Source organism: Culicoides brevitarsis, chromosome 2 (assembly GCF_036172545.1).
Source record: "Culicoides brevitarsis isolate CSIRO-B50_1 chromosome 2, AGI_CSIRO_Cbre_v1, whole genome shotgun sequence".
In the NCBI taxonomy this organism is placed as follows: Eukaryota; Metazoa; Arthropoda; class Insecta; order Diptera; family Ceratopogonidae; genus Culicoides; species Culicoides brevitarsis.
In genome coordinates this window covers 22,436,666-22,459,257 of record NC_087086.1, presented here as the reverse complement: position 1 = coordinate 22,459,257, position 22,592 = coordinate 22,436,666, and the positions used below count along the sequence as shown (strand labels likewise).

General features: G+C 29.4%; 5 protein-coding genes and 1 long non-coding RNA gene across 9 annotated transcripts; 3 read left to right on the top strand and 3 right to left on the bottom strand.

The window, feature by feature from the left end:
- Positions 1–543: 543 nt before the first annotated feature.
- LOC134831447 (uncharacterized) lies at positions 544–2,806 on the top strand. Its single transcript, XM_063845179.1, has 9 exons — positions 544–642; positions 1,145–1,208; positions 1,273–1,426; positions 1,517–1,577; positions 1,668–1,803; positions 1,914–2,047; positions 2,138–2,212; positions 2,371–2,497; positions 2,562–2,806. Exons 1-9 carry the CDS (start codon positions 640–642, stop codon positions 2,672–2,674), a joined length of 867 nt encoding a protein of 288 aa, XP_063701249.1. The 5' UTR covers positions 544–639; the 3' UTR covers positions 2,675–2,806.
- A 5,474-nt stretch (positions 2,807–8,280) lies between these two features.
- On the bottom strand, positions 8,281–10,701 carry LOC134830786 (RNA-binding protein 39). Of its 3 annotated transcripts, none has more exons than XR_010161976.1 (3): positions 10,159–10,701; positions 8,865–10,099; positions 8,281–8,337 (listed from the first exon to the last, which is right to left on the bottom strand). XR_010161976.1 is itself a non-coding variant. In XM_063844369.1 (2 exons), exons 1-2 carry the CDS (start codon positions 10,608–10,610, stop codon positions 8,956–8,958), a joined length of 1,596 nt encoding a protein of 531 aa, XP_063700439.1. In that variant the 5' UTR covers positions 10,611–10,701; the 3' UTR covers positions 8,445–8,955. The 3 variants fall into 3 exon arrangements, 1 of the variants encoding a protein (XP_063700439.1); XR_010161975.1 differs by having other exon boundaries at positions 8,289–8,393; XM_063844369.1 differs by lacking the exon at positions 8,281–8,337 and having other exon boundaries at positions 8,445–10,099.
- Positions 10,702–10,961: 260 nt separating this feature from the next.
- Positions 10,962–15,056, top strand: LOC134829305 (protein rhomboid-like). 2 transcript variants are annotated; one of them, XM_063842332.1, is made up of 9 exons: positions 10,968–11,253; positions 11,314–11,394; positions 11,460–11,648; positions 13,510–13,622; positions 13,686–13,803; positions 13,864–14,067; positions 14,123–14,183; positions 14,245–14,391; positions 14,453–15,056. In XM_063842332.1, the coding sequence occupies exons 1-9, from the start codon at positions 11,167–11,169 to the stop codon at positions 14,758–14,760; spliced, it is 1,308 nt and encodes a 435-aa protein (XP_063698402.1). In that variant the 5' UTR covers positions 10,968–11,166; the 3' UTR covers positions 14,761–15,056. The 2 variants fall into 2 exon arrangements, with proteins under 2 accessions (XP_063698403.1, XP_063698402.1); XM_063842333.1 differs by lacking the exon at positions 13,864–14,067 and having other exon boundaries at positions 10,962–11,253.
- Positions 15,057–15,167: 111 nt separating this feature from the next.
- On the bottom strand, positions 15,168–17,026 carry LOC134829764 (geranylgeranyl transferase type-2 subunit beta). The gene is made up of 5 exons (XM_063843011.1): positions 16,847–17,026; positions 16,682–16,774; positions 16,536–16,622; positions 16,106–16,465; positions 15,168–16,050 (listed from the first exon to the last, which is right to left on the bottom strand). The coding sequence occupies exons 2-5, from the start codon at positions 16,682–16,684 to the stop codon at positions 15,520–15,522; spliced, it is 981 nt and encodes a 326-aa protein (XP_063699081.1). The 5' UTR covers positions 16,685–16,774; positions 16,847–17,026; the 3' UTR covers positions 15,168–15,519.
- On the top strand, positions 16,834–17,824 carry LOC134829765 (uncharacterized). The gene is made up of 4 exons (XR_010161936.1): positions 16,834–16,951; positions 17,023–17,172; positions 17,232–17,595; positions 17,659–17,824. It is a non-coding gene; the product is annotated as an uncharacterized LOC134829765 (long non-coding RNA).
- A 1,272-nt stretch (positions 17,825–19,096) lies between these two features.
- Positions 19,097–22,334, bottom strand: LOC134829676 (valine--tRNA ligase). The gene is made up of 4 exons (XM_063842887.1): positions 22,146–22,334; positions 21,657–22,084; positions 19,290–21,602; positions 19,097–19,234 (listed from the first exon to the last, which is right to left on the bottom strand). Exons 1-4 carry the CDS (start codon positions 22,225–22,227, stop codon positions 19,187–19,189), a joined length of 2,871 nt encoding a protein of 956 aa, XP_063698957.1. The 5' UTR covers positions 22,228–22,334; the 3' UTR covers positions 19,097–19,186.
- Between the last annotated feature and the right edge of the window lie 258 nt (positions 22,335–22,592).

The window sequence follows — 22,592 nt, the reverse complement described above, 5'->3', positions numbered from 1 at the left end:
GGTCAAATAAAAAACTCATGCTAAAAAGCAAAATCCATCGTTTTATTTTCTATTATATTTAACATATTTTTTATACTTAGAATGATAGATTTTGGACTTATTCATGTTAAAAAAGAAACTAATCAAAAGACTAACTTTATCAATAAATTATCGTTTATGTTTCTATGTATTTGCCCTGCGATCAAATAAGTGTATTAATATTATGTTATGTTATTCAAACTTTGGAGACAACTACATTCATGCTTGACAAATATTTAATAATAATTTTTATTTTTAAATTAATATATATCTTTTAAGAAATTTGATTCTATTATAAATTTAAAAAATATTTAAAAGTAAAATAATATTTACTTTTTTTTATATTGTGAATTTATCACTCCTAAAGATATTACATAAATTAACACTGCTTGTTATCACGGAGAAAACGAGAGAGAATCAGAGAGAAATGCGCAGTTTTTCTGAAAAACAAAGATAGAAGATATGTTTACTCTCAATAGATTGTACCTCATACAAAGTTATATCGTACATAAGTTTTCTGAAATGTAACATAGAGTAATCTTTTAGTTTTCGCCAATAAGTGAATCAGATAAGATCCTGTGAACTAAAATGAAAAATATTTAAGGAATCAAATAATAGAAAATGGTGACACTCCTAGTTTGATTTTAATTTATTTATTTAATTAGCTTAAAACATTGAATGACGAATTTTTAATACAATAAATAAAACTACACTTTAAAATAAAATCATTTATGAATATTATAAATATTATAATTTGGCTATTTAATGAAAGCGTCCCTATTTGACAAAATAAAATAATTTTAATTAATGATAACAATTACTATTCGTATTCAATATTGTGTAAGGCTATATTTTATTATCTTAGTGCAAACAAGAAAATAAAATCACAGATGCATCCACATTGCATCTCGTATGTAATGTAATGATGCTTTTTTAAAAATAACATATGAATAATATTACTTATTGTAATATGAATGGAAGACGTTTTTATTTTTTTTAACAAAGTCTTTATTGTTTATCTTCATTTACCAAATATTCACGGATATATTGTTATTTGCTTCTTTAAGTCTGTCAAAAATAAGCACTTAAGATAATAATATGTTCCTCTATGTGTTTTTAATTTCAGATGGCTAAAAAGAATAATTTGTCAATCGAGTTTTTCCTTTTGACTATATTAGAAATCGTTTTAGGTAAGTGAGAAAATCTGAGATAAAAATGCTTGATTAATGAAAGAAAAATATAATGTTTCTACAGTAACAGCGAAGAAAGATATACGCAGTCTTTCACTGCAAATTTATCCTTCTTGGGTAAGGCGTGGTGAAAGTATACAATTATTTTGTAACTATGACATGGAATCAAACCCTCTGTATTCTGTCAAATGGTATAGAGGTACTTTGGAATTTTATAGGTAAATTTCTTACAAAAAATAATAATAACAAAAAAAAAATAAATAAATAAAAAAACAAATGAAAAAAGTAAATAATTATCTTAATATTAGGTATTCGCCATTTGAAAATCCTCCAGAAAAAACTTTTCCATATTCTGGGATAAAAGTTGATGTAAGCTCATATTCCTTTTATGCTTGATTTATGCTTGAATTAAATTGATAAATATTTATTTTAATATTTATGAAATACTTTGATGTGAAGTTAAGTGGCTCTAATGCAACTCACGTTATTTTGAGGAATGTTGGATTTAGTATGTCGGGAAACTTTTCGTGTGAAGTAACCGCAGATGCTCCGTCGTTTTACACAGCAACTGCCACTAGTATGTTAACGGTTGTAGGTAAGTTAATTGATAAATAAAAATATTTAAGTATTTATATAGTACTCCTTTCTTTATTACATAACAATAACATATTTAATTATAAATTATATATGAATGTCTTGTATTAGATCTGCCCAGCAGTCCTCCTGTTTTATGGACATCTCATAAGAGATACAGCCCCGGAGATTTGTTGTTTGCAAATTGTTCTACCGCACCATCTAAACCATCTGCGACATTATCTTTTAAGCTAAATGATGTTCCGGTAATTATCGAATTTTTTGATGTTTCAAAAGTCCAATTATATGTTGAAGAAAAATAATTATTAATTCAAGAAAACTCTCAAAACTAATAGGTAGGTGATACAGACACTGAACTTTATTCAACAAAAGATGGATTACAATGGGCAGTAAGAAGTTTATACATGCAAGTAAGCTTATCACATTGGTTATTTTATATTTAACTATATTATATTATACTTATATTATATTATATTATACTTATATTAGTTATTTTATTTTTTATTTAACAATTAATCCACGATCCACTTTATTTGCATATGTATCTATACTTTAAAAAAAAATCAAGGTATTGCCATCTCATTTCAATAATGGTATGCTATTATTACAATGTAAAGCTGAGATAGGACAAGTTTATTCTGAAACAACTGATTTACAATTGGGCTCTTCAAAAATGGATCCGATTCCTGAAAGAGGTAAATTAGTTATCATTACTATTGTTTTACTATTTTAAACGACATCTTTTTTTGTTGTGTGTAGTACATGCGGCATATCCTGGATCAGGATCGTCAATATTGATACAATATGAGAAACATATTGCATTTTTATTAATTGATTATTTTGTCATTGCTTTTTTAAATCTGCTATTATAAAAAAAAAATAATAAATAAAAACTGTTTATACCAATTAAATGTTGCAAAAATAATGGAAAAATAGAAGAAGTTTTTTTTATTTTAGGTTTAAATAAATACATAGTTATATTGAGATAACCTAGACGGACTAAAAATAATTTAGTATACTAAAGTGCGTATATAAGAAGCACTTATTTAATAGTTATATAAATAATTATATAGTTTTAAAATATTTTTAATAAAAAGTCATAATAAAGAGATAATTCTTGCTTGGTTCTTGTTTAGTTTCTGGCATATATATTAAATAAACAATGGTTGACTACATCCTTTGAACTCTCTTCGATGGACATCAATATTTGTTTTATTTAATCTGTAGCGTATATATGTTATGTTTCATTGTCCACTACAAGGCGTTAATAATTTTTTTCTTAATCTTTTGTGAGTGTTAGAATATATATTAAATTTAACGTACGTTGGAAATCTTCTACCAAACATACGAAATGTCATGAAACTATCAAAAGATAAAAAACGCTCAATGAAATAAATTTATGATGCCTCCAAAAAAAATGTAATGTCCATCGGTTATTCATCATGTAATAAAATCAATGATATCCATCGATGAGGACTATTAAATGAACAGATTGAAAAATGATTCTGAAAAACAATCCTACTAATAATAATAAAATGAGTAAGTATTTATGATTTTACAAAAATGTATTCAAAAGTCTTTTTATAAAATATATTATGACTCCTGCCTTGTTTTTATATATTTTTGACAGCTTTATTAATTTTAATTAAAGCTTTTAAGCTTTATTAAATTTTGAAAGTCTTTCATAAACACATCACCTGGTAAACGGTTTTCTTGTTCTTTAGACAAACATATTTTATATACTTACATATGTAACTACATGTATTTATGGGCAAGCCCACTTTGATAAAAAAGGTGTGTTGAATAAATCTTGAAACACGTAAGCATTATTATGAATTAAAGCGAATTAATTTCACGGCATTCAATCATTATAATTATTTTTTTTTTTACTTACTAAGAAGGCCGTCCAAATGAAAATAAAAATTAAAGTCCATTTCAAAAGTCAAAAATCAAAAAAAATTAATTTTTTTTACTACTTTTTTGACGTTTTTGAACGTTAATCGTTGATTGAAGACACCAAAATAATTTTTACTTTTATTATTTTAAGTTTTTAGTCAAAACTTTAATAAAATTTCACAAAATAAAAATTTAAGAAAATATAAAAAAATTTCTTCACGTGACTCAAAAATTTTTTCATCAAATTTTCGATAGATAATGCGTTTTTAAAGCAAGTTAAGCTCATATATAATATAATTTTAATTTTTACTGGACATATTTATCGTTTTTTAATCAAAAAGTACAAAAAAATGTCAAAAATTTTCCCTTTTTTTTATTATTTTTATTTTTCCCCCTGATTTTTTTTTCGTTTTTAAATGTTAAAATTACAATCACCTGTAAACTATTTCCAATAATAAAATTTACAAAAGGTATCTTCCCATAAATTTACCTTTAATTTTTTTATGGTGTCTCGCAATTTTTTTACAGTGTAATAAATAATATAATCTAAAATAGGATTATTGCAATCGCAAAACATGAAGCCAAATACGTAAGAATTATGATAAAGTTTGCAGATTCTTAAACAAGTGTAAAGCTATGTCTGATAACATGCAACTTTGGTTTGGTTTTGTAAAAAATCTTTATTACCTAAATAAATAAATTAAATAATTTTCGTAAGATTTTGAACTTATTGTTTTTTTATGAAACTTTTTTTAAATACCGCATTTCGAAGAAAAAATGCGGTATTAAACTCGACTTGTCGTCTGTGTGTGTGTGTGTGTGTGTGTGTGTGTGTGTGTGTGTGTGTGTGTGTGTGTGTGTGTGTGTGTGTGTGTGTGTGTGTGTGTGTGTGTGTGTGTGTGTGTGTGTGTGTGTGTGTGTGTGTGTGTGTGTGTGTGTGTGTGTGTGTGTGTGTGTGTGTGTGTGTGTGTGTGTGTGTGTGTGTGTGTGTGTGTGTGTGTGTGTGTGTGTGTGTGTGTGTGTCAGTAACGCTGTGCCCCAAATTTTTTTTTTTTAATTCTTAGTTCAGTCCCTTGGGTTGTGAGGTGTATGGAATTGTGAGTGGGTCATGAGGATTGCAAAAATGCGAAAAGAGGGGTTAGAAAATGTGAAATGAGGAGTTCGAAAATGTGAAATGAGGAGTTTAAAAATGTGAAATGAGGAGTTCGAGAATGTGAAATAAGGAGTATTAAATTGTGAAATGAAGTGTATGAAAATGTAAAACAAGGAGTAAAAAAAAAATAGAAAAAGTAGTCGTTCAAAGAACGACCTACTATACCGCATTTCGAGTGTTCGAGTGGGAACTAATGGGAACTATTTTACACTATTGGGAACTAAAGGGAGATATTTTGCACTATTGGGAACTAATGGGAACTATTTTGCACTATGGGAACTTTTTTGCACTATTGGGAACTAATGGGAACTATTTTGCACTATTGGGAACTAATGGGAACTATTTTGCACTATGGGAACTAAAGGGAACTATTTTGCACTATTGGGAACTAAAGGGAACTATTTTGCACTATTGGGAACTAAAGGGAGATATTTTGCACTATTGGGAACTAATGGGAACTATTTTGCACTATGGGAACTAAAGGGAACTATTTTGCACTATTGGGAACTAAAGGGAGATATTTTGCACTATTGGGAACTAATGGGAACTATTTTGCACTATGGGAACTAAAGGGAACTATTTTGCACTATTGGGAAAAAAGGGAACTATTAAACACTAATAAGAACTATTAGGAACAAAAAAAAAATTTGGGGCACAGGTGACACACACACACACACACACACGACAAGTCGAGTTTAATACTGTATTTTTTCTTCGAAATGCGGTAAAAAATCTGGAATAAGGAGTACGAAAAGCAAAGATACATATGCAACCTCGAAATGCGATTTAGTATGTCGACCTTTAGACGACTACTTTCTCTATTTTTACCGCATTTCGAAGAAAAAATGCGGTATTAAACTCGACTTGTCGTCCGTGTGTGTGTGTGTGTGTGTGTGTGTGTGTGTGTGTGTGTGTGTGTGTGTGTGTGTGTGTGTGTGTGTGTCACCTGTGCCCCAAAATTTTTTTTTTGTAAATCTTAGTTATTTAAGGACCCTGAAGGTCTGTGGGCAGTCCCTTGGGTTGTGAGGTGTATGGAATTGTGAAAAGGTCATGAGGAGTTCGAAAATGTGAAATGAGGGGTTCGAAAATGTGAAATGAGGGGTTCGAAAATGTGAAATGAGGAGTTCGAAAATGTGAAATGAGAGGTTCGAAAATGTGAAATGAGAGGTTCGAAAATGTGAAATGAGGGGTTCGAAAATGTGAAATGAGGGGTTCGAAAATGTGAAATGAGGGGTTCGAAAATGTGAAATGAGGGGTTCGAAAATGTGAAATGAGGGGTTCGAAAATGTGAAATGAGGGGTTCGAAAATGTGAAATGAGGAGTTCGAAAATGTGAAATGAGGGGTTCGAAAATGTAAAATGAGGAGTTCGAAAATGTGAAATGAGAGGTTCGAAAATGTGAAATGAGAGGTTCGAAAATGTGAAATGAGGGGTTCGAAAATGTGAAATGAGGAGTTCGAAAATGTGAAATGAGAGGTTCGAAAATGTGAAGGAGGGGTTCGAAAATGTAAAATGAGGAGTACAAAAAGCAAAGATACATATGCAACCTCGAAATGCGGTTTAGTATGTCGTTCTTTAGACGACTACTTTCTCTATTTTTTAATTTATTACTAATCCATTGCTAATTTACTAAATTGCAAATCTTATATCGTATAGGAATTTTGTAATTTCGCCAAAGCAAGTTTCTTCTTTTTTTGCTATAAACTGTTCAGTTTTTCAATTTCAACTTTTTACTTTCAATTTTCTTTTTATTTTTTTGTTACTGATTACGACAAAATAATTTCTAAATAAAAAAAAAACAAAAGAAATTCTCTTTAATATGACATTTCATATTAAAATTTTAGAAGAAATTTTTTTATGTCAAGTGACCAAAAATAATTACTTTTCAAAAAAATTTATTTTAAGAGATTTTGTTTGATCTTCACTTTTGAATTCAGATTTGAAAATAATATAACACCCCGGTACAGCGAAAATTCAAACCTATGGGGCATTGCTGAAGTTAAATTTTTCTAATAGAATGAGAAAACCTGCTTAAAATGGTTTTTAGATGGCTAAAGTCTGGTGCTTGGTTCCTGAGATATTGAGGTTTGAAGTTTCTATGGATTTGTATGAATTTCAGTGCTCGTCAGCTTAGAGCTACGGAAAACACACGACGGAAAACTTAGAATAAAAAGGTTTTCAAGTAAACTACACTGACAATCGATACCTTTTTGGAAAGGTAAGAAAAATAGCAATCTGATAAAAATATTATTAGGCTTAATTTTTAGGCTCTAATTAGGCTTTTGGAGGCTTTTAGTATACATTTTTTAAAATTCTTTCGATTTTTTGTTGTTTTTTTAAATTTATGTAAAAAATATGTTTATTTTTAATTTAAAACTATTAAAATTTTGTTAATATAACTTGTTCATGATGATTAATGTTACAAATTGTCCAAAAACATGTATATTAAATCATCAAATTAGGTACATGAGTCATTCATGGGTCATTCAGGCTCTAAGTATGCAACATTTTTTTCAAAAATTTATTAAATTTAAAAGATGATGCTTGAAAACTAACATTCACATCAGGAAACTTTTTTAAAACTGTTAATAAAATGGAAATTAGACCAAAATATATAAAAAATTAAAAAAATCGAAAGAATTTTCGAAAATTTTATGGAAAAGCCTCCAAGAGCCTAATTAGAGCCTAAAAATTAAGCCTAATAATATTTTTATCAGATTGCTATTTCTCTTACCTTTCCAAAAAGGTATCGATTGTCAGTGTAGCTTACTTGGAAACCTTTTTATTTTAAATTTTCCGTCGTGTGTTTTCCGTAGCTCTAAGCTGACGAGCACTGAAATTCATACAAATCCATAGAAACTTCAAACCTCAATATCTCAGGAACCACGCGCCAGACTTTAGTCAACTAAAAACCATTTTGAGCAGATTTCCTCATTCTATAAGAAAAATAAAATTTTAGCAATGTCCCACTGGTTTGAATTTTCGCTGTACCGGGGTGTAATGAAAAATTAAATGAATGTTAAGAATCAACTTTTAATGTCTAAAATCGTTAAAAAAACTATAAACAAAAAATTCAAAAATATTTATGTTTTTAATGTTGCCGATATTTTTATCAAAAATATCGAAAAATCTCTTTTTTTTACTAAATATTTTCTTTCCCTGAATTTTTTAACATAATCGTATAAAAAGTGAAATTGTTATATTCAATGGCCCGCTTTAACGTGTAGGTAAGAGCGTTCAAAAAAATCTTACATATCTTAGTTGTCTAAAAACTCAGACAGTTCTGAATTAATCTACGCATTAGTTCAACTGTTCTTAGTTCTTAAATTCAACACATTTTATTAATAAATACTTACATTCATTTTTTAGACCACCTTTTTGAAACATCATCTATATTGTACAAAAAAAAAAATATGTATATGAACCTTTTTATTTGTATTTTTGTCTGTATTTTTTAAAAATAATTTCAATAATTATGTTTATTAATCTATCAGGTTTTATTCATTTAAAAAAAATATTATTGAATTTATATGTATTTATAAACTTAGCCGAATAAATTTAATATTTTCATTTTTTGTCCCATGAGGATTTTCATGAGGGAATAAATAAAATAAATATTTTTGAATTTTTTAACGTGTTTAGACGTTAAACGTTGATTTTTAACATTTATTTAATTTTGGTTAGTATTATTTTCAAAATTTTAACAAAAAAGTGAAGAAAAATCAAACAAAATTCTCCAACAGTAAGTAACATTTAAAAAATATATATATTTGGGCATGTGACCTTAAAAATATTTCTTCTACATTTCAATAGAAAACGTCTTTTTAAAGTGAATTTTTTTTGTTTTTCGTATGCATTTATCGTTAACAGTAATTTTTCAATTAAGAAAACTCCTAAAAATGTCAAAAATATTTCCATTTTATATTTAATTTTTATTTTTTCCCCTGATTTTTTTCGACAAAATCGGAGGGGGTTTGTGACAAAAAATGGATATATTAAATTTATTCGCCTTACTTCGTTAAATGCCATGATTTTTTCCATGAATATCAAATGTTCACACTCAGCCCTTTATCTTTATATTTATAAAGAAAAACACATTTTTTTTTTAGCTTGATCGAACTGTTTGTAACAACTGAGTTGCAGATGCCGAATCAGGAAATAGTGCATGGTAATTTACTAAAGACACATATCCAGCGGAAATGATACGTCCAGCAAACCACCGTCCGTGCAACGAATTTACGCTTAAAACCGCAGTTGAAATACTTGGACATTTAACGTAAACATTCCCAGTTGGAGCAGCAGTATCTACATAAACATGTAAAACACCTCCGTGTTTTGTGCATTCCTCAATAACATCGTCGCGAATCTCTTCAGCCCAGTTAGTGTTGCTTTCCGTAGCAGGGTCAAACATGTTTGCTAACATAAAGCATTGTGTAGCAATTGGAGCTGATATTGGTTGTTGGTTTTGGACAGTTGATGGAATCTGAGGAGCTGTTGCCAGCAATGCATCTGCTGCCGCTTTAGGTATGGGTAAACCAGCACCTTCAGCGAGCTTAAACATAAGTTGAAGACGCCCTGTTGCACCTAAATCAATGCCACTGCGATCCATTTCATCAATATCCAAATTATTATGTGATTTTTCAATATCTAAACGTTCTGTTACATTTCCAACTTTCATAGGGCGACCTGCTAACTCAAATCCATTTAGTTGTTCCAGAGCTTTCTTAGCATCGTCAGCATTATGATACGTTATAAAGCCATACCCTTTACTTCGACCAGTTTCTGTGTCCATAATCAATTGGATATTGTCAATTTCCCCAAAAGGCTCGAAAATCCCACGTAACATATCCTCTGTGATGTTGAAATGTAGTGACCCAACATACAAACGCATTGGACCGGTATAATTTTTTACAGGAGGTGGTGGTGGTGGATTTGCCAAACGGTTTTTTTCTGCTTGAGTGTGTTGCACCACAATGGGAATACCAAGTAACTTTTGACCACTAAGTCCGAGCGCCAAAGCAACAGATTGTGGATCACGAAACTCAATGTAGGCAATACCTTTAAATCTCTTTGTTTTGTTGCACATAATTAAACGGACGTCGCGTACCTTTCCAACACTTGAAAAAAACTCCTCTAGCTCGCGAGCACGTATGCGTTGTGACAATTGCATACAAAAAACAGTTCGAGAATCTCGTTCCTCTGGAGATAATTCTTCTGGTGGTGATCTCGTTCGTCCTCGATACGATGCACTAAAACAATTGTATAAAGGATTTAAGAATCAAATTTAAGTTATTCGAGAAAGTTTTACCTGTTTGGTGGTGTTCTTCCACGACGATATCGAAGAGGGGGACTCCTAGTTCTGCCTTTACGAAATCTTGTAGGAGTTGGACTGCGACTTCGACGTCGCTTATCACGGTCCCTATCTCGCTCTCCTCGGTCACGTCGAAACGGTGAACGTCTGTCGCGCTTCTTTTCTCTTTCTACTGATCTACTACGATCCCTTTTGCGTTCTTTCGACCTACTTCGTTGCTCCTTCTTGCTTTTTCCTCTAGATCTACTACGACTTCTATGTTTCTCTTTATGATGTTTTTTTGATTTGTTTTTTTCTCTTGGGCGTGAATGACCACGACTCTTACTACGACTACGTGATATTGAAAATTCATTTTCGATATCAGCATTTTTAATATTTGACTCGCTTCCTTCCTCCTTTTTTCGATACGGTGCTTCAAGGAGCGCTTCAATATCGAAATCTTCTGCCATTTTAATATAAATTTCCTCTTCTCCAAGCGGTTTATGAACTAAATAAATTAACAACACGACTGAAAACGATTTATACAATTGCTTTGTAGTCGATGGCCATTTAAAAGTCATATTGTTTACCCCATTACACATTCGAAAAAGCATATTATTTCCTGATTAGCCACTTTTAGCGTACCTTTACTCTTATTGGTTGTTATCATAGTCCCTGTCAAAAAATGTTTTCACAAACTTAATGCACCGGGCTTTTATTGAATACTGGGACATTAGAATTAGAAGCGGCAAATTTTATCAGTAAACGTATCACAGCTTACTATTTTGTTTTTGGTACAAAACTTTCATATATTGGTCGTACTTATTGGAAGTGATTGAAAGTTATTTATGAAATGGATTGGATTTGTATCCAAATAAATAAATGTTCCGATACCTAGTACTGAAGAAAGTGAAAAAATCGATTTGACCAATTTATACTGTTCTGCGCATGTGAAATGGACATCTTTGCAAAAGTCTAAATAAAAACAGTCTACTCATTTACGATGGGAAATAAACAAAGCTAAAAATGTTGTCATCTTTTGAAAAATGTAATAATGACTTAGATTGGAAAGAAAACAACAAGATTTCAACCATATCTGAGTCATTTTCTCAGGTTCAAAGGTTTTTTTCTTGTTTAAATAAAAAAAAGTCAATCGTGTTTTCTAATTTTTAGCATCCAGATGAAACTTATGATACAGATCCCACGGATATAGATTGTGATGAAATCCAATTGAGGCGAAAGCTCATTATAGATGTAATGTACAATAGTATTTCATTTCCCTATAAATAAAACGTGTTAATTTTTATTATTTAATTTAGAAATGGAAATCAATATTTGATTCTATTGATCCAGAAGGATTTGGGGAAATTGCATGGGATGATTTTATATCGGCAATAAATTTTTCTAATATTCAACAATATGTTCCGGTGAACAAACAAGAGGAGCTTTATTATCGCACATCAAAGAAAGGTTCGAATACAGTGTCATTCCAAGACTTTGTGGAGGTGGTAAGTTTTTAAAATTGATTATAGATCTTACATTAAAAAAAAAATATGTGATTTAAGACTTATGAAGATGTTAAATAACAAATACGAAAAATATATGTGAATATAAATATTTAATCATCTGCCTTACTTAAATAAACATGTGCAAGAATATCAAATTACAGCTCATTTTGTACTTCCGCTTATATCACACTTCTGTTTTATACTTCATTAGTTTGCAGCATGTGGTTGTATACAAATAAATAGGCCGGTTAAAATTTTTTTCAAAGTTTTTATTCCAAATGATATTTTCGAAATGGGGTTTTTATATTTTTATTTTTAAGGTATTAGTACTTTTGATATTTGCTTATCTTAAAATAAATTTAAATCATTTTAAGGGAAAAATAAAAATAAATCAAACCAAAGATTATATAATCAATTTTTTTTATAATTTTCGGAAATAAATGGATTAAAACCAGAAATGGTCATGCTTTTATGAAATGTTATCTGCTTTTATATTTTGATTTACGACTTTTGAAATGAATCATGGGACAAAAACTTCGAAAAAATTTGGATTGACTTAAGTACATATTTTAAAAAATAAACTGAAACGAAAAAATAAATGAATTGATATGCACGCTAAACTTTACAGTGTTGATCCCGATTCAATATAAATATTCGAATTCAGGTAAAAATATAAATATGTTTGTGCTTCCGTAAATTTACACCATAAAACATATGTTGTTAAAGAATAATGATTATGCTCAAACATTTAAAATAGCACGCGCATATTTCGAGTAAATGTTTAAAATTAAATAACAAGGTACAGCTGGATTTAAGATGCGTAATCTGATTTCTATGGGTTTAGGTATTTTAATAAACAGTTTTACAAGTTATACATATTTATTTTACTGACTTTAAAAACTTATTATTCTTAATTAACATAACTTATTTCTGAAGAAAGTTTAAACAGATGTTTTAGGAGTTTATTACAGATGTTTCACAAAAGTATAATATTTATATATAAGTTTTTTTTTATCTAAGAGTAGAAAAATTGTATTTATTGTATGATTACCTAAATATTTGAGTTGTCAAATTTTGTACTATTTACAATTGGTGTTTTGCTTGTTACAATTATCGTACAATTATAATTACAAGTAGCGTACAAAGAATTATTGTTTTTCAAAGGAAAATTTTAATGTTTTTTATCGAACATCTTAAACTTTTTTTTTACCAATTTTGCACTAATTTTTTACTAATCAAAAGACGCCCCAATTTTGTAGTTTGTGACGATTTTTCTTTGTAAATATACCTATTTGAAAAACTATATTCATAAAACATATTTTCTGTTCTTAGTATTGATTACAATACAATATACCATACTCAATCTATATTGATGATTGAAAAACATTTCAAATTTCATATCTAAGAAAAAATTGTGATTAATAACCGTTATCGTAAAAAAGTTTAACTATATTTTTTTTTTTGGTTTTAAGGACGATAAAAATTGTTTTATAACATATAAAATAATCGCGATGTGGATGTTTACATACAGGACTTACGACTCATCATAACTGTTGTACATAAATACATGTGCGAGTGAAAATGTTTGAAACGTTTTCAGTAGATCATCAACGACCGAAAGGAACAGTTCATTATATATATATATTTTTTTTTTTCAAATTATTGGGGAACTTTAATAGTGTTAAAATTCAAATACCTAATTATTATTAAATACTGATTAAATATACAAATGTTGTGAAATCACAAATATTAAAAATTATTGGTAAAAAATAATGTTTTTGCATTTTGAATTCGTTAATTTTTAGTCAATCGTATATTTAATATATGCTTTAATAAAAAGTTTACTTTAACTTTCCCTTAGATGAGTGGTAAAAGAAGTTACAGTTTCAAATGTGCTGTACATTGTCGGGACAGAGAGGTTTCTTCAAATAATGACTTTCATTTGATCGTGAAAAATACTTCCTTGCTAAATAAGTATAACACCTTATGATATATCGAGAAACACCTTGGTTATTTTTTTTTAATTATTGCATATAGAATGGCACATATTGTTGCTGTCGAAGTACTTCCAGAAGAAAGGGATCGCAAATATTATGCAGACAACTATTCTTGTGTCCCTCCCCCTTTATTCGTTATTTGCATTACTCTAATTGAAGTAAGTTAATACCTACATTTTTTCTAAATAGACATAGTGATTTTTTTAACTAAATTTTAGTTGGGTATGTTTACATACCACACATTGTCTCTAGGCCATGTTGATCCTAGTGGTCCAGTTCCAATAGATTCTCTTTTTATTTATCGACCAGATAGGCGGTATGAAGTTTGGAGATTTTTGTCCTACATGGTTTTACATGCTGGATGGTTTCATTTGGGATTTAATTTAGTCGTTCAACTATTATTTGGGTTGCCCTTAGAAATGGTATTGTTTACAAAATAATTCATAACATTAAGGCTTTAATCTTTGCTTTGATTAGGTACATGGGTCATCCAGGATTGGCTGCATATACATAGCAGGGGTACTTGCAGGATCTTTAGGTAACACTTAAATCATCTATTACATAATAAGAAAATATGACTAATACAACTTAAAACAAAGGTACTAGTGTTTTCGATCCAGAAGTGTATTTGGTAGGATCGAGTGGTGGAGTTTATTCGCTCTTAGCAGCTCATTTAGCAAACGTGTTGCTTAATTTTCATAATATGCAGTATGGAATAATACGATTATTTGCCATTATTGTGTGTGGTAAGCGACGATTTTGTGTTTTTTTATTGCTTATAAATACTTACCATGTCATATTATTTAGCATCTTGTGATGTTGGATTTGCAATTTATTCAAGATATGCTTTGGATGTCTTGGCAGTGCCTTCTGTGTCGTATGTTGCTCATTTAACAGGCGCTTTTGCTGGTTTAACAATAGGATTATTGGTTCTTAAAAATTTTGATCAGAAATTAAAAGATCAAATGTTATGGTGGGTTGCACTTGGAGTATATGCTGCATTCACTGTTTTTTGTATACTATTTAACCTATTTAATACTGAGATTGCACAAAAATTAGAAGAAGAAGGTGGACATGTAATCAAACAACACCTTTTTCAAAATTTTGGCGTTTAAAAATTCGGGAATTAAACCTAACAAATTGAATTATGTAAAACAATCCAATTTAAATTATATTGCTATGATGAACGTACCTACAATTAACTATTTCATACAAAATAGAGACTTGTAATAGAGCCGAACTCTATTTGAAAATAAGAAATTTGAAACTAATTTTTTTTTGAATAAAGTTTTGTAAGCTTATTTAATAAAGTTTAAAGAAAATGCAAGAAAAAGTTGAGAAGGCCAAAGGTTATTGCATTTTTCCATAACGATTAAAAAGAAATCTAGTCAAATTCATTTGAACTAAAATGTGCCAAAAATAAATAAAGTTTTTAAAAATGATTTACTTTTATTTTTTTGCGTTTCTATATAGGTAATATGAATTTAGAAAATGAAACTCAATAGTTAAATAAAATTGAAAATAATAAATAATTAATAAATGTCAAATTTTTTCTGGAGATTAATTTATATATTTACTTTGATTGACCACGCCTCAGTTGTAGATCTATCTTTTCTTGGAACTGAAGCAGTTTAATCCTAGGTATGCACGATTATTCTTTATTTCATTCAAAACGCAGTATCTTTGTAATATATATTCTTCTTCATTCTACTTCGTAACAGATGATAATGAGAACGCAGATATTGGTAATCTAAGCTTTCATCAAGAGTATTCTCAAAATAATTGTCCTAAATTAAATTCAAAATTAAATGTGTTCTTTTATTTTGACTTTTTGATTCAAATATACCAAAATTCATAATTATCCTAAAAGAATCTTAAGAAGATAATACATGTGTTTGAATTTGTAATTTATCAATGACGTACTGTGGCATACAAAAAACTGGGTTAATTTTCTTTAGATTCTTGTATCCTAGCAATGATAATGCTCCTACTCCAAATAACGTATGAAAAATATCTGGCATATTTCCTGCTCTATCACTAAATCCTCCGGTGTCTTCATCTTGGCATGATAAAATGAATTCTCCTAACTTCTCTGAGGAAATCCAATGTAGTTTTCCTAAAATACATAATGAAGCGAGAACCCACCAGGAATAACAAACGTCGGGAAGTTTTTCCGGTCGTCCATTTAGACCACCATTTGATAACTGCCTTTCACACAACCACCAAGCTAATTTCTCACAATCTAGTTGGTGAAGTTGATTTGTGATTGATAAAAACCCCACACAGCAATAAACTAATCCAGCGTGACTTTCAGCATTTGGCTTAGAGCCAAAGCCACCATCTGCATTGCAACACGACATGACAAAGTCAATTGCTTTTTCCACGTCAATAACTTCCAATCGATTCTAAAAAAATATTTTGTGGTTTACTATGTTGTTATTTTTTTTTTGTTTTACTCACAATTAAACTTAATATAGCTACCGCACAAAAAGAAAATCTAGTGTCTACTTCTCCCCATTTATCACCAAAAAAACTACCATCAGGTTGTTGTAGAGATGCAACATATGATGCAATGTCATTAAGACTTATTTCATCCAAACAATTATAAATGCATAAAATTTGTACAGCGCTAAGTGTATATAAAATATGCGGATCATGATTTTCGCATGCAGCAAACCCTCCTAATTGAGAACAATAACATCTTTTTAAAAATTTGATTATTGAACGTTTTTCCAATTTATTTAGGTGATGCATAATATCTAATGCTGTAACGCCCCAATATATGCCACTCATCCGCAAAAACTCGGTCATGCAATACTCCTAAAAGTTACGAATGAAAATATAAATATAAAAAAAAATATGTAGGTACCTAAGTTATTATCAATCTCACATATTCATTTTGATCGCCTCCCTTTCCGTAAGTTTCGATATATTCCACATGTTTCTGTACCAAAAGGGTTGATTTTGTTGGTTTTGCCTGTCAAGTAACACTATTTGAAAAATAAACATTATGACGAAAGTAAAATCAATCTTTACCATTTCTTGTTTTTTTTAAAGTTATTTATGATATTCAAATAAATCATCTATTGTTTCTGCACGTACTTATTTATTTATTGTTGAGATTCTCAGCTGTCAAAAAATACGCATGTAATTGATTAATAAATACTCTCAGAAATAAATACATAAATTAAAAATAAGTACATATGGTGCATTCCATTCTAAAGAAAAATGAGAATATCCGGGACTCTCGGGATTATACTGATTAGAATTTAAATCTGATTGTCTCATCGAGAGGTCCAACAAAAAGTAAGAAAGTGCAAGACTCGAAAATTGTTAAAAACAAAACAATATCACTTTTGATTACATCCTGAATTTAGGCACTGACTTTAAGTGTCGTTTTCAAACAGAAATGAAACTGGTTTGCACAATGGATCTGTTTGTTGAAAAGCACTTTTAATGAGTAGCTCACCCGCAAAATTTGATCTGGTCTGATATCACATTTTTAGACCTTCTGACACAACGGGGTGGTAAACATTTTTTGCAATGAAAATTAACAATATAATTAAAAAATACATAATTCATTTAGGGAAAATTGAATCTCGCTTCGGAAAACTTTTAGAAGTAATTTAGTGGAGCTCATATCTCAATATTTTTTCAATGCATCATATCAATCGTCATAATTATATTGAAAGTTGAAAGATATTTCTATTTAAAAAGATTAGACTTTATCCCTATACAGAAGCAATTTCTCCTGTTCTGTTTGAGAGGTCTGGGATGGCGCGGTTACCATTTTCCATCATCGTCCGTCGTCACTTGAATCTTTTGAATACAGGGGAAGAGGTGCCCTCTGTAACTGGGTTAAAATACATTCATACACTCAAAAAATGATTTTTTCGCCTAATTAGAAAGGCCGAATCAAAAAATGTTGTTCTACAAAAGTTTCAGTTTTTGTGAGTTCTGAAAACATGTAAAAGTCCATTATAAACATGAATACTTTTAAAAATTTATTTTAGGTAAATTTAATGAAAAAAGAAAATTAAAAAATATTCAAGCACTTTGACATACACAGACCGTCATTTCAACGCCATAGACATCAATCTAATTTTGCCAAAGATGACCTTCAAAAAACTTTTAGAAAATAAGATTAGGACTATTTATAAATAGTGTTAATGCAGTTAAGCGGGGCTTCAAATTACTTTTGTAGTTTCGTAATTTTCTACTTTTTTTTACTTTTTACTTGAGTAAAAAAAAAAGTTTTGATTTTACTTATGAGTAAAGTAATTTATTTTACTTTTCATAAAATTGCTTTCGTTAAAAATTAATTTACTTTTTCAATAAGTAAAAATTAAAAAAAAGTAAAAATTTTTAAAAAGTAAAAATTAAAACGTATTACTTTTCAATCAGGTTGATGCAAATTCTTCGATTTTTTTATCCGTAATTTTTTTACAAGTTTTTTTAATTTAAAAAAAAAACAATGCCCAAAAAATTTCTGACATATTTTTTCCCATTGTTGTTTAAAATTGGGCATAGGAACAAATTTCAAAAACATTTGGAGCGTCTTATATCTATATATATAGAAGAAAAGAAAATATATATCTAGAATTTTTTTTTTTTATTTTAAGTGCTCTTTTTGTTCTTACAATTTTTCCCCTCCAATTGTATCAAGTCATATATTACAAAGCTTATTTGGTCTGAATAATGAGATATAAAACTTCTACATTTGAACTGATTTGGACCCCTATTTGTCTTCAAAATTGACAAAAATTCTAAGTTTTTGTTCTTTTTCGATCTTTATGCCCTCGTGCCGTACAGTATTCACATAAGTACACATGATTGGGTATATTCGTTGGAAAGCTTGAAGTCTGTACTTTCCAACAGCATGTTAACTTTGGCATGTTGATTTTGTAGTGTAAAAGTAGGGAGATATTCAAATTTTAATGAGAAGGGTCTTTCTAGCTCGTTGCTCGTTTGCTCTAAAAATCAAATGGCAATAACTCCCGAAAACCCGGTCGCCCAGAGAAATGGTAGGTACCGTTGAACTCGTGTTGAGTAGCTCTACAAGAATTGCTATACCATTTTTTTGTCGGACTGTGGTAATTAATACTTATTAACCAAAAACGATAATGACACTAATCCATCAGTACAGTCAATATTCATTGGAGTGGATTTTTTTAAATTTTATATACCTAGTTATAGTTTTTACTTAAGTAAAAAGTATTTTATTTTTCAAATTTAATTTTATACTTCAGTAAAAAGTAAAAAAAAAATAAATATTTGCTTTTTACTTAAGTAAAAAGTTAAAATAAAAATTTTAATTTTACTTATGAGTAAAGTAATTTGTTTTACTTTTTTAAAAAGTAAACTATGTCAATTTTTTGTACTTTTTACTTTTACTTGCAAAAAAATTAAAAGTAAAACGTAAAATCAGAAGTAATTTAAAGCCCTGGTTAAGTAGTCTTTACTTGATAAAATGCGAAATAAAAAAATATTTATTAAGCTTTAATCTTTACATTTTAAATAGATACAATTGTCATATTTGACTTAGCGTATTTTCTTAATATTTTCAAGTTCCATTTTTAGTTTCATTATCTGCAACAAAAAATTGCTATAATTTTGTTTTCCTAAAAATTATTAGAGAATTTACCTTTATATTCATCTTATTTTTAACATCATCACTTACTGCATTCGCAAAACCTGTATTTGAAACTATTTTCATAACTCTTTGCAATTCTTTTTCTAGTTTTTGTGCCTTTTTCAAATTTATTTCTTTGGATTTTTCATTCAATTCAGTACGTTGATCTAAAGATACTCCGAAAGAACAAATAGATCCAGCAGTAGATTTTATATCACACTTAACAAAAGTGTTATCTTGTACAAAATGAATATTTACACAAAAAGAAAGAGACGCTATTTCATTTTGGTATAATTTCAATAACTTTTCCGCGGATGCATTATTTGGGTGAATGAATAATGTAGGTTTTTGTTGTTTGGTGATATTGTGTTGACTATTTATTTGCCGTATAGAAGAACACACTTCCATTATTTGAAAAACTTCACGTTCTAGTGATGGATCCTTGAAAAAATTTAGACACTTAACTTGATACAATGGTAAATGTTTTTTCAAGTCTAATGATAAAAACGGTGTGAATATCTCCATTAAGTCAAGTCCATGTGCTAGACAAATATTTAGTACGAGACAGTTAACTTTGGCTACTTGTTTCTTGCTCATATCGTATTGATTTATTTTTGTTGTTTCTAAATATGTGTCACATAAATCATTCCGAAAAAAGTTTTTTAGAGCCATTGTTGCACAATGTAGATTATACGATGTGAATGCATCATTAACTTTAGAAGAAGTTTCACTTAAACGACTTAAAATCCATTTATCCATCGGTAAAAGTCTTTCGTGTAGTAAATCATCAATACATATACGGCTCCTATCAACTTTCAAAAATGTTTCGTTCATTTTAATAACATATCTCGTGGCGTTCCAAATTTTGTTTAAGAATAATTTGTTTGCATATACCTCCTTTATATCAAAATTTATGAAGTGTGTTTTTATATTGTGGCTACAAAGAGTGAATCTTAATGTATCCGTTCCACATTCGGGAATACCTTCTGGAAACATTTTCTCTTGTCCTTCAATTGATTTTTTATATTCTTGATTTGAAAGAATACCCATATTTAATAAAGCTTTTGTCTCTTGTTGCAGTTCTTTCAGTGAACTTCCATTAATTATTTGCTTTGGCGTTATAATATTTCCTAGACTTTTGGACATTTTTCGTCCGAAAGCATCACATACGATTCCATGCAAAAGTATTTCTTTGAAAGGAATAGTGTCTGTCAACTCAATCCCTAACATGACCATCCTTGCTACCCAGAAAAATATTATGTCATGTCCTGTTTCCATTATATCTAACGGATAAAACTCATTTGAAGTCTTTTTTGGCCAACCATGAAGGGAAAAAGGAAGTAATGCCGATGAAAACCATGTATCAAGCACATCCTCATCCTGTTTTATTAGGTCTAAAACAACGTCTTTTTTTAACTTATGTAAAGCATCATCCTTTGAATGAGCTGCGACCCAAGTTCCTTCAATAAGATATACAGGTATCTGATGACCCCACCACAACTGTCTCGATATACACCAATCATGAATATCGCTAAGCCAATGTTCCCACTCTCGAATAAATGTTTCTGGATAAATTTTAATTTTTCTTGATTTAACAGCTTCAAGAGCTTTTTCAGACATTCGTTTACAACGAACAAACCATTGAGAACGTAGTTGAAATTCTATTATATCTTTTGAACGCGAGCAAATTGGTAGGCACATTTTGTATGGTTTTATATCTCTGAGAAGTCCTTTATCCATTAATGCATTTATAATCATATCTCTCGCATTAAACCGCGGTAAATTTGCGAAGCTCTTAAATTCTAAAGAAATATTTCCTTTTTCGTTTATAACAGATATTAGTGGGAGATCGTGTCGTTGGCCGATCCCAAAATCATTTTTATCGTGTGCTGGCGTTATTTTTACAGCTCCACTTCCGAAATCCATATCAATAGACTCGTCTGCAATTATTGGTATTAAGTCCATTCTAAATGGATTTACCAGCTTACAATTTTTATTTTGCAAAAAACTGCTATACCTTGGATCACGAGGATTTACTGCAACTGCGACATCTCCCAAAATGGTTTCAGGCCTCGTAGTTGATACTATAATTTCATCTCCATTCGTTGTTTTATAGACTATATCATATATTTGCCCAAATTTTACTTTCTTATCATAACCTGGAACAGATATTTCAGTAGGACCATCTATGTTTAAATGATCGATTTCTATATCAGAAATTGTCGATTCCAACGTGCATGACCAATTAACAAGGGATTTAGTACGATATATTAAGCCTTTATCAAATAAACGTATGAACGCTTCTCGAACCGCGTGACTGTGTGACTAAGTGAATAAAAAGAAATTACAAATGCAAAACTATAATGAAGTGCAACTTACATCATCCATTGTGAAGTATTCCTTTTTCCAGTCTAAAGTAGTACCAAGTTTTAACAAGTCTCTTTTTGTGCAAGTGCTTCTTTGATCCTTCCAATTTAGAACTTCTTTTATAAATTTTTGACGACCTAAGTCATGACGAGTTATGTTTTTTTGTTTTTTAAGATATTTCTCAACTACTATCTGTGTAGCTATTCCAGCATGATCCATTCCGGGAATCCATTCAACTTTAAATCCCGATTTCCTTTTGTATCTTGCAATTACATCTTGCACAATAGCAGTCAAACAGTGTCCTAGGTGAATATGTCCAGTAACATTTGGCGGTGGTAAAATCATACTGAATATTTTTTTTTCTGGACTCTCAAGAGTGTTCAAAGCATTCAATTCTTGTCTTTTTTCTACATTTCGTGGTTGATAACCTGTCTCAATACCTGAATTGTTAAAAGTGAATGAAAAATATATTTATTTTTGTAACATATTCCTGTGTCTTACGAGTTTTAGTTGTGCATTTTCTTATTTTGTATGTTTCTTTAAAAAAAATATAATTTGTAGAATGATTTTTTAAAAAATACATTTCATGTAAATATTTATTTAAATTAATAAGAAATAGTTCAATGACGTCGATTGCCGGCACAAATTAAAGTATTTAATAAATGTATTTAGGCAGCATATCGTATTTAAAAACCCATATATATATAAATTAAAATTTAAAAAATCTATTTATTTAAAAAAATAAATAGGTATATATAAATACCTAAATAAGTGTAAAAATATTTGGAAATATTTTTATTTTTAATTAAATCATATGTTCATGTAAATATTTAAATAAAATTATTGATTAATTAATAACTAAATAAACACCTTTGTATTTATTTATAAATACCTTGCGTCACATTGATAGCTTATGTTGTTTGTTTATAAATATAAGTAACACGCTAT

Bases quoted from the DNA above. Each gene is read 5' to 3' on its own strand.
- LOC134831447 (XM_063845179.1), top strand. The intron at 1,427-1,516 runs GTAAATTTCTTA...TCTTAATATTAG, and splicing joins GGTACTTTGGAATTTTATAG to GTATTCGCCATTTGAAAATC. The intron at 1,578-1,667 runs GTAAGCTCATAT...TTTGATGTGAAG, and splicing joins ATTCTGGGATAAAAGTTGAT to TTAAGTGGCTCTAATGCAAC.
- LOC134830786 (XM_063844369.1), bottom strand. From the start codon at position 10,610: ATGGCAGAAGATTTCGATATTGAAGCGCTCCTTGAAGCACCGTATCGA. The intron at 10,100-10,158 runs GTAAAACTTTCT...CAATTGTTTTAG, and splicing joins GGAAGAACACCACCAAACAG to TGCATCGTATCGAGGACGAA.
- LOC134829764 (XM_063843011.1), bottom strand. The intron at 16,466-16,535 runs GTGAGATTGATA...CGTAACTTTTAG, and splicing joins GAGGCGATCAAAATGAATAT to GAGTATTGCATGACCGAGTT. The intron at 16,051-16,105 runs GTGAGTAAAACA...ATATTTTTTTAG, and splicing joins TAGCTATATTAAGTTTAATT to AATCGATTGGAAGTTATTGA.
- LOC134829305 (XM_063842332.1), top strand. From the start codon at position 11,167: ATGTTGTCATCTTTTGAAAAATGTAATAATGACTTAGATTGGAAAGAA. The intron at 11,254-11,313 runs GTTCAAAGGTTT...TCTAATTTTTAG, and splicing joins TATCTGAGTCATTTTCTCAG to CATCCAGATGAAACTTATGA. The intron at 14,068-14,122 runs GTATTGTTTACA...TGCTTTGATTAG, and splicing joins TTGGGTTGCCCTTAGAAATG to GTACATGGGTCATCCAGGAT.
- LOC134829676 (XM_063842887.1), bottom strand. From the start codon at position 22,227: ATGTATTTTTTAAAAAATCATTCTACAAATTATATTTTTTTTAAAGAA. The intron at 22,085-22,145 runs GTAAGACACAGG...TTAACAATTCAG, and splicing joins AAAATGCACAACTAAAACTC to GTATTGAGACAGGTTATCAA. The intron at 21,603-21,656 runs GTAAGTTGCACT...TTATTCACTTAG, and splicing joins AATACTTCACAATGGATGAT to TCACACAGTCACGCGGTTCG.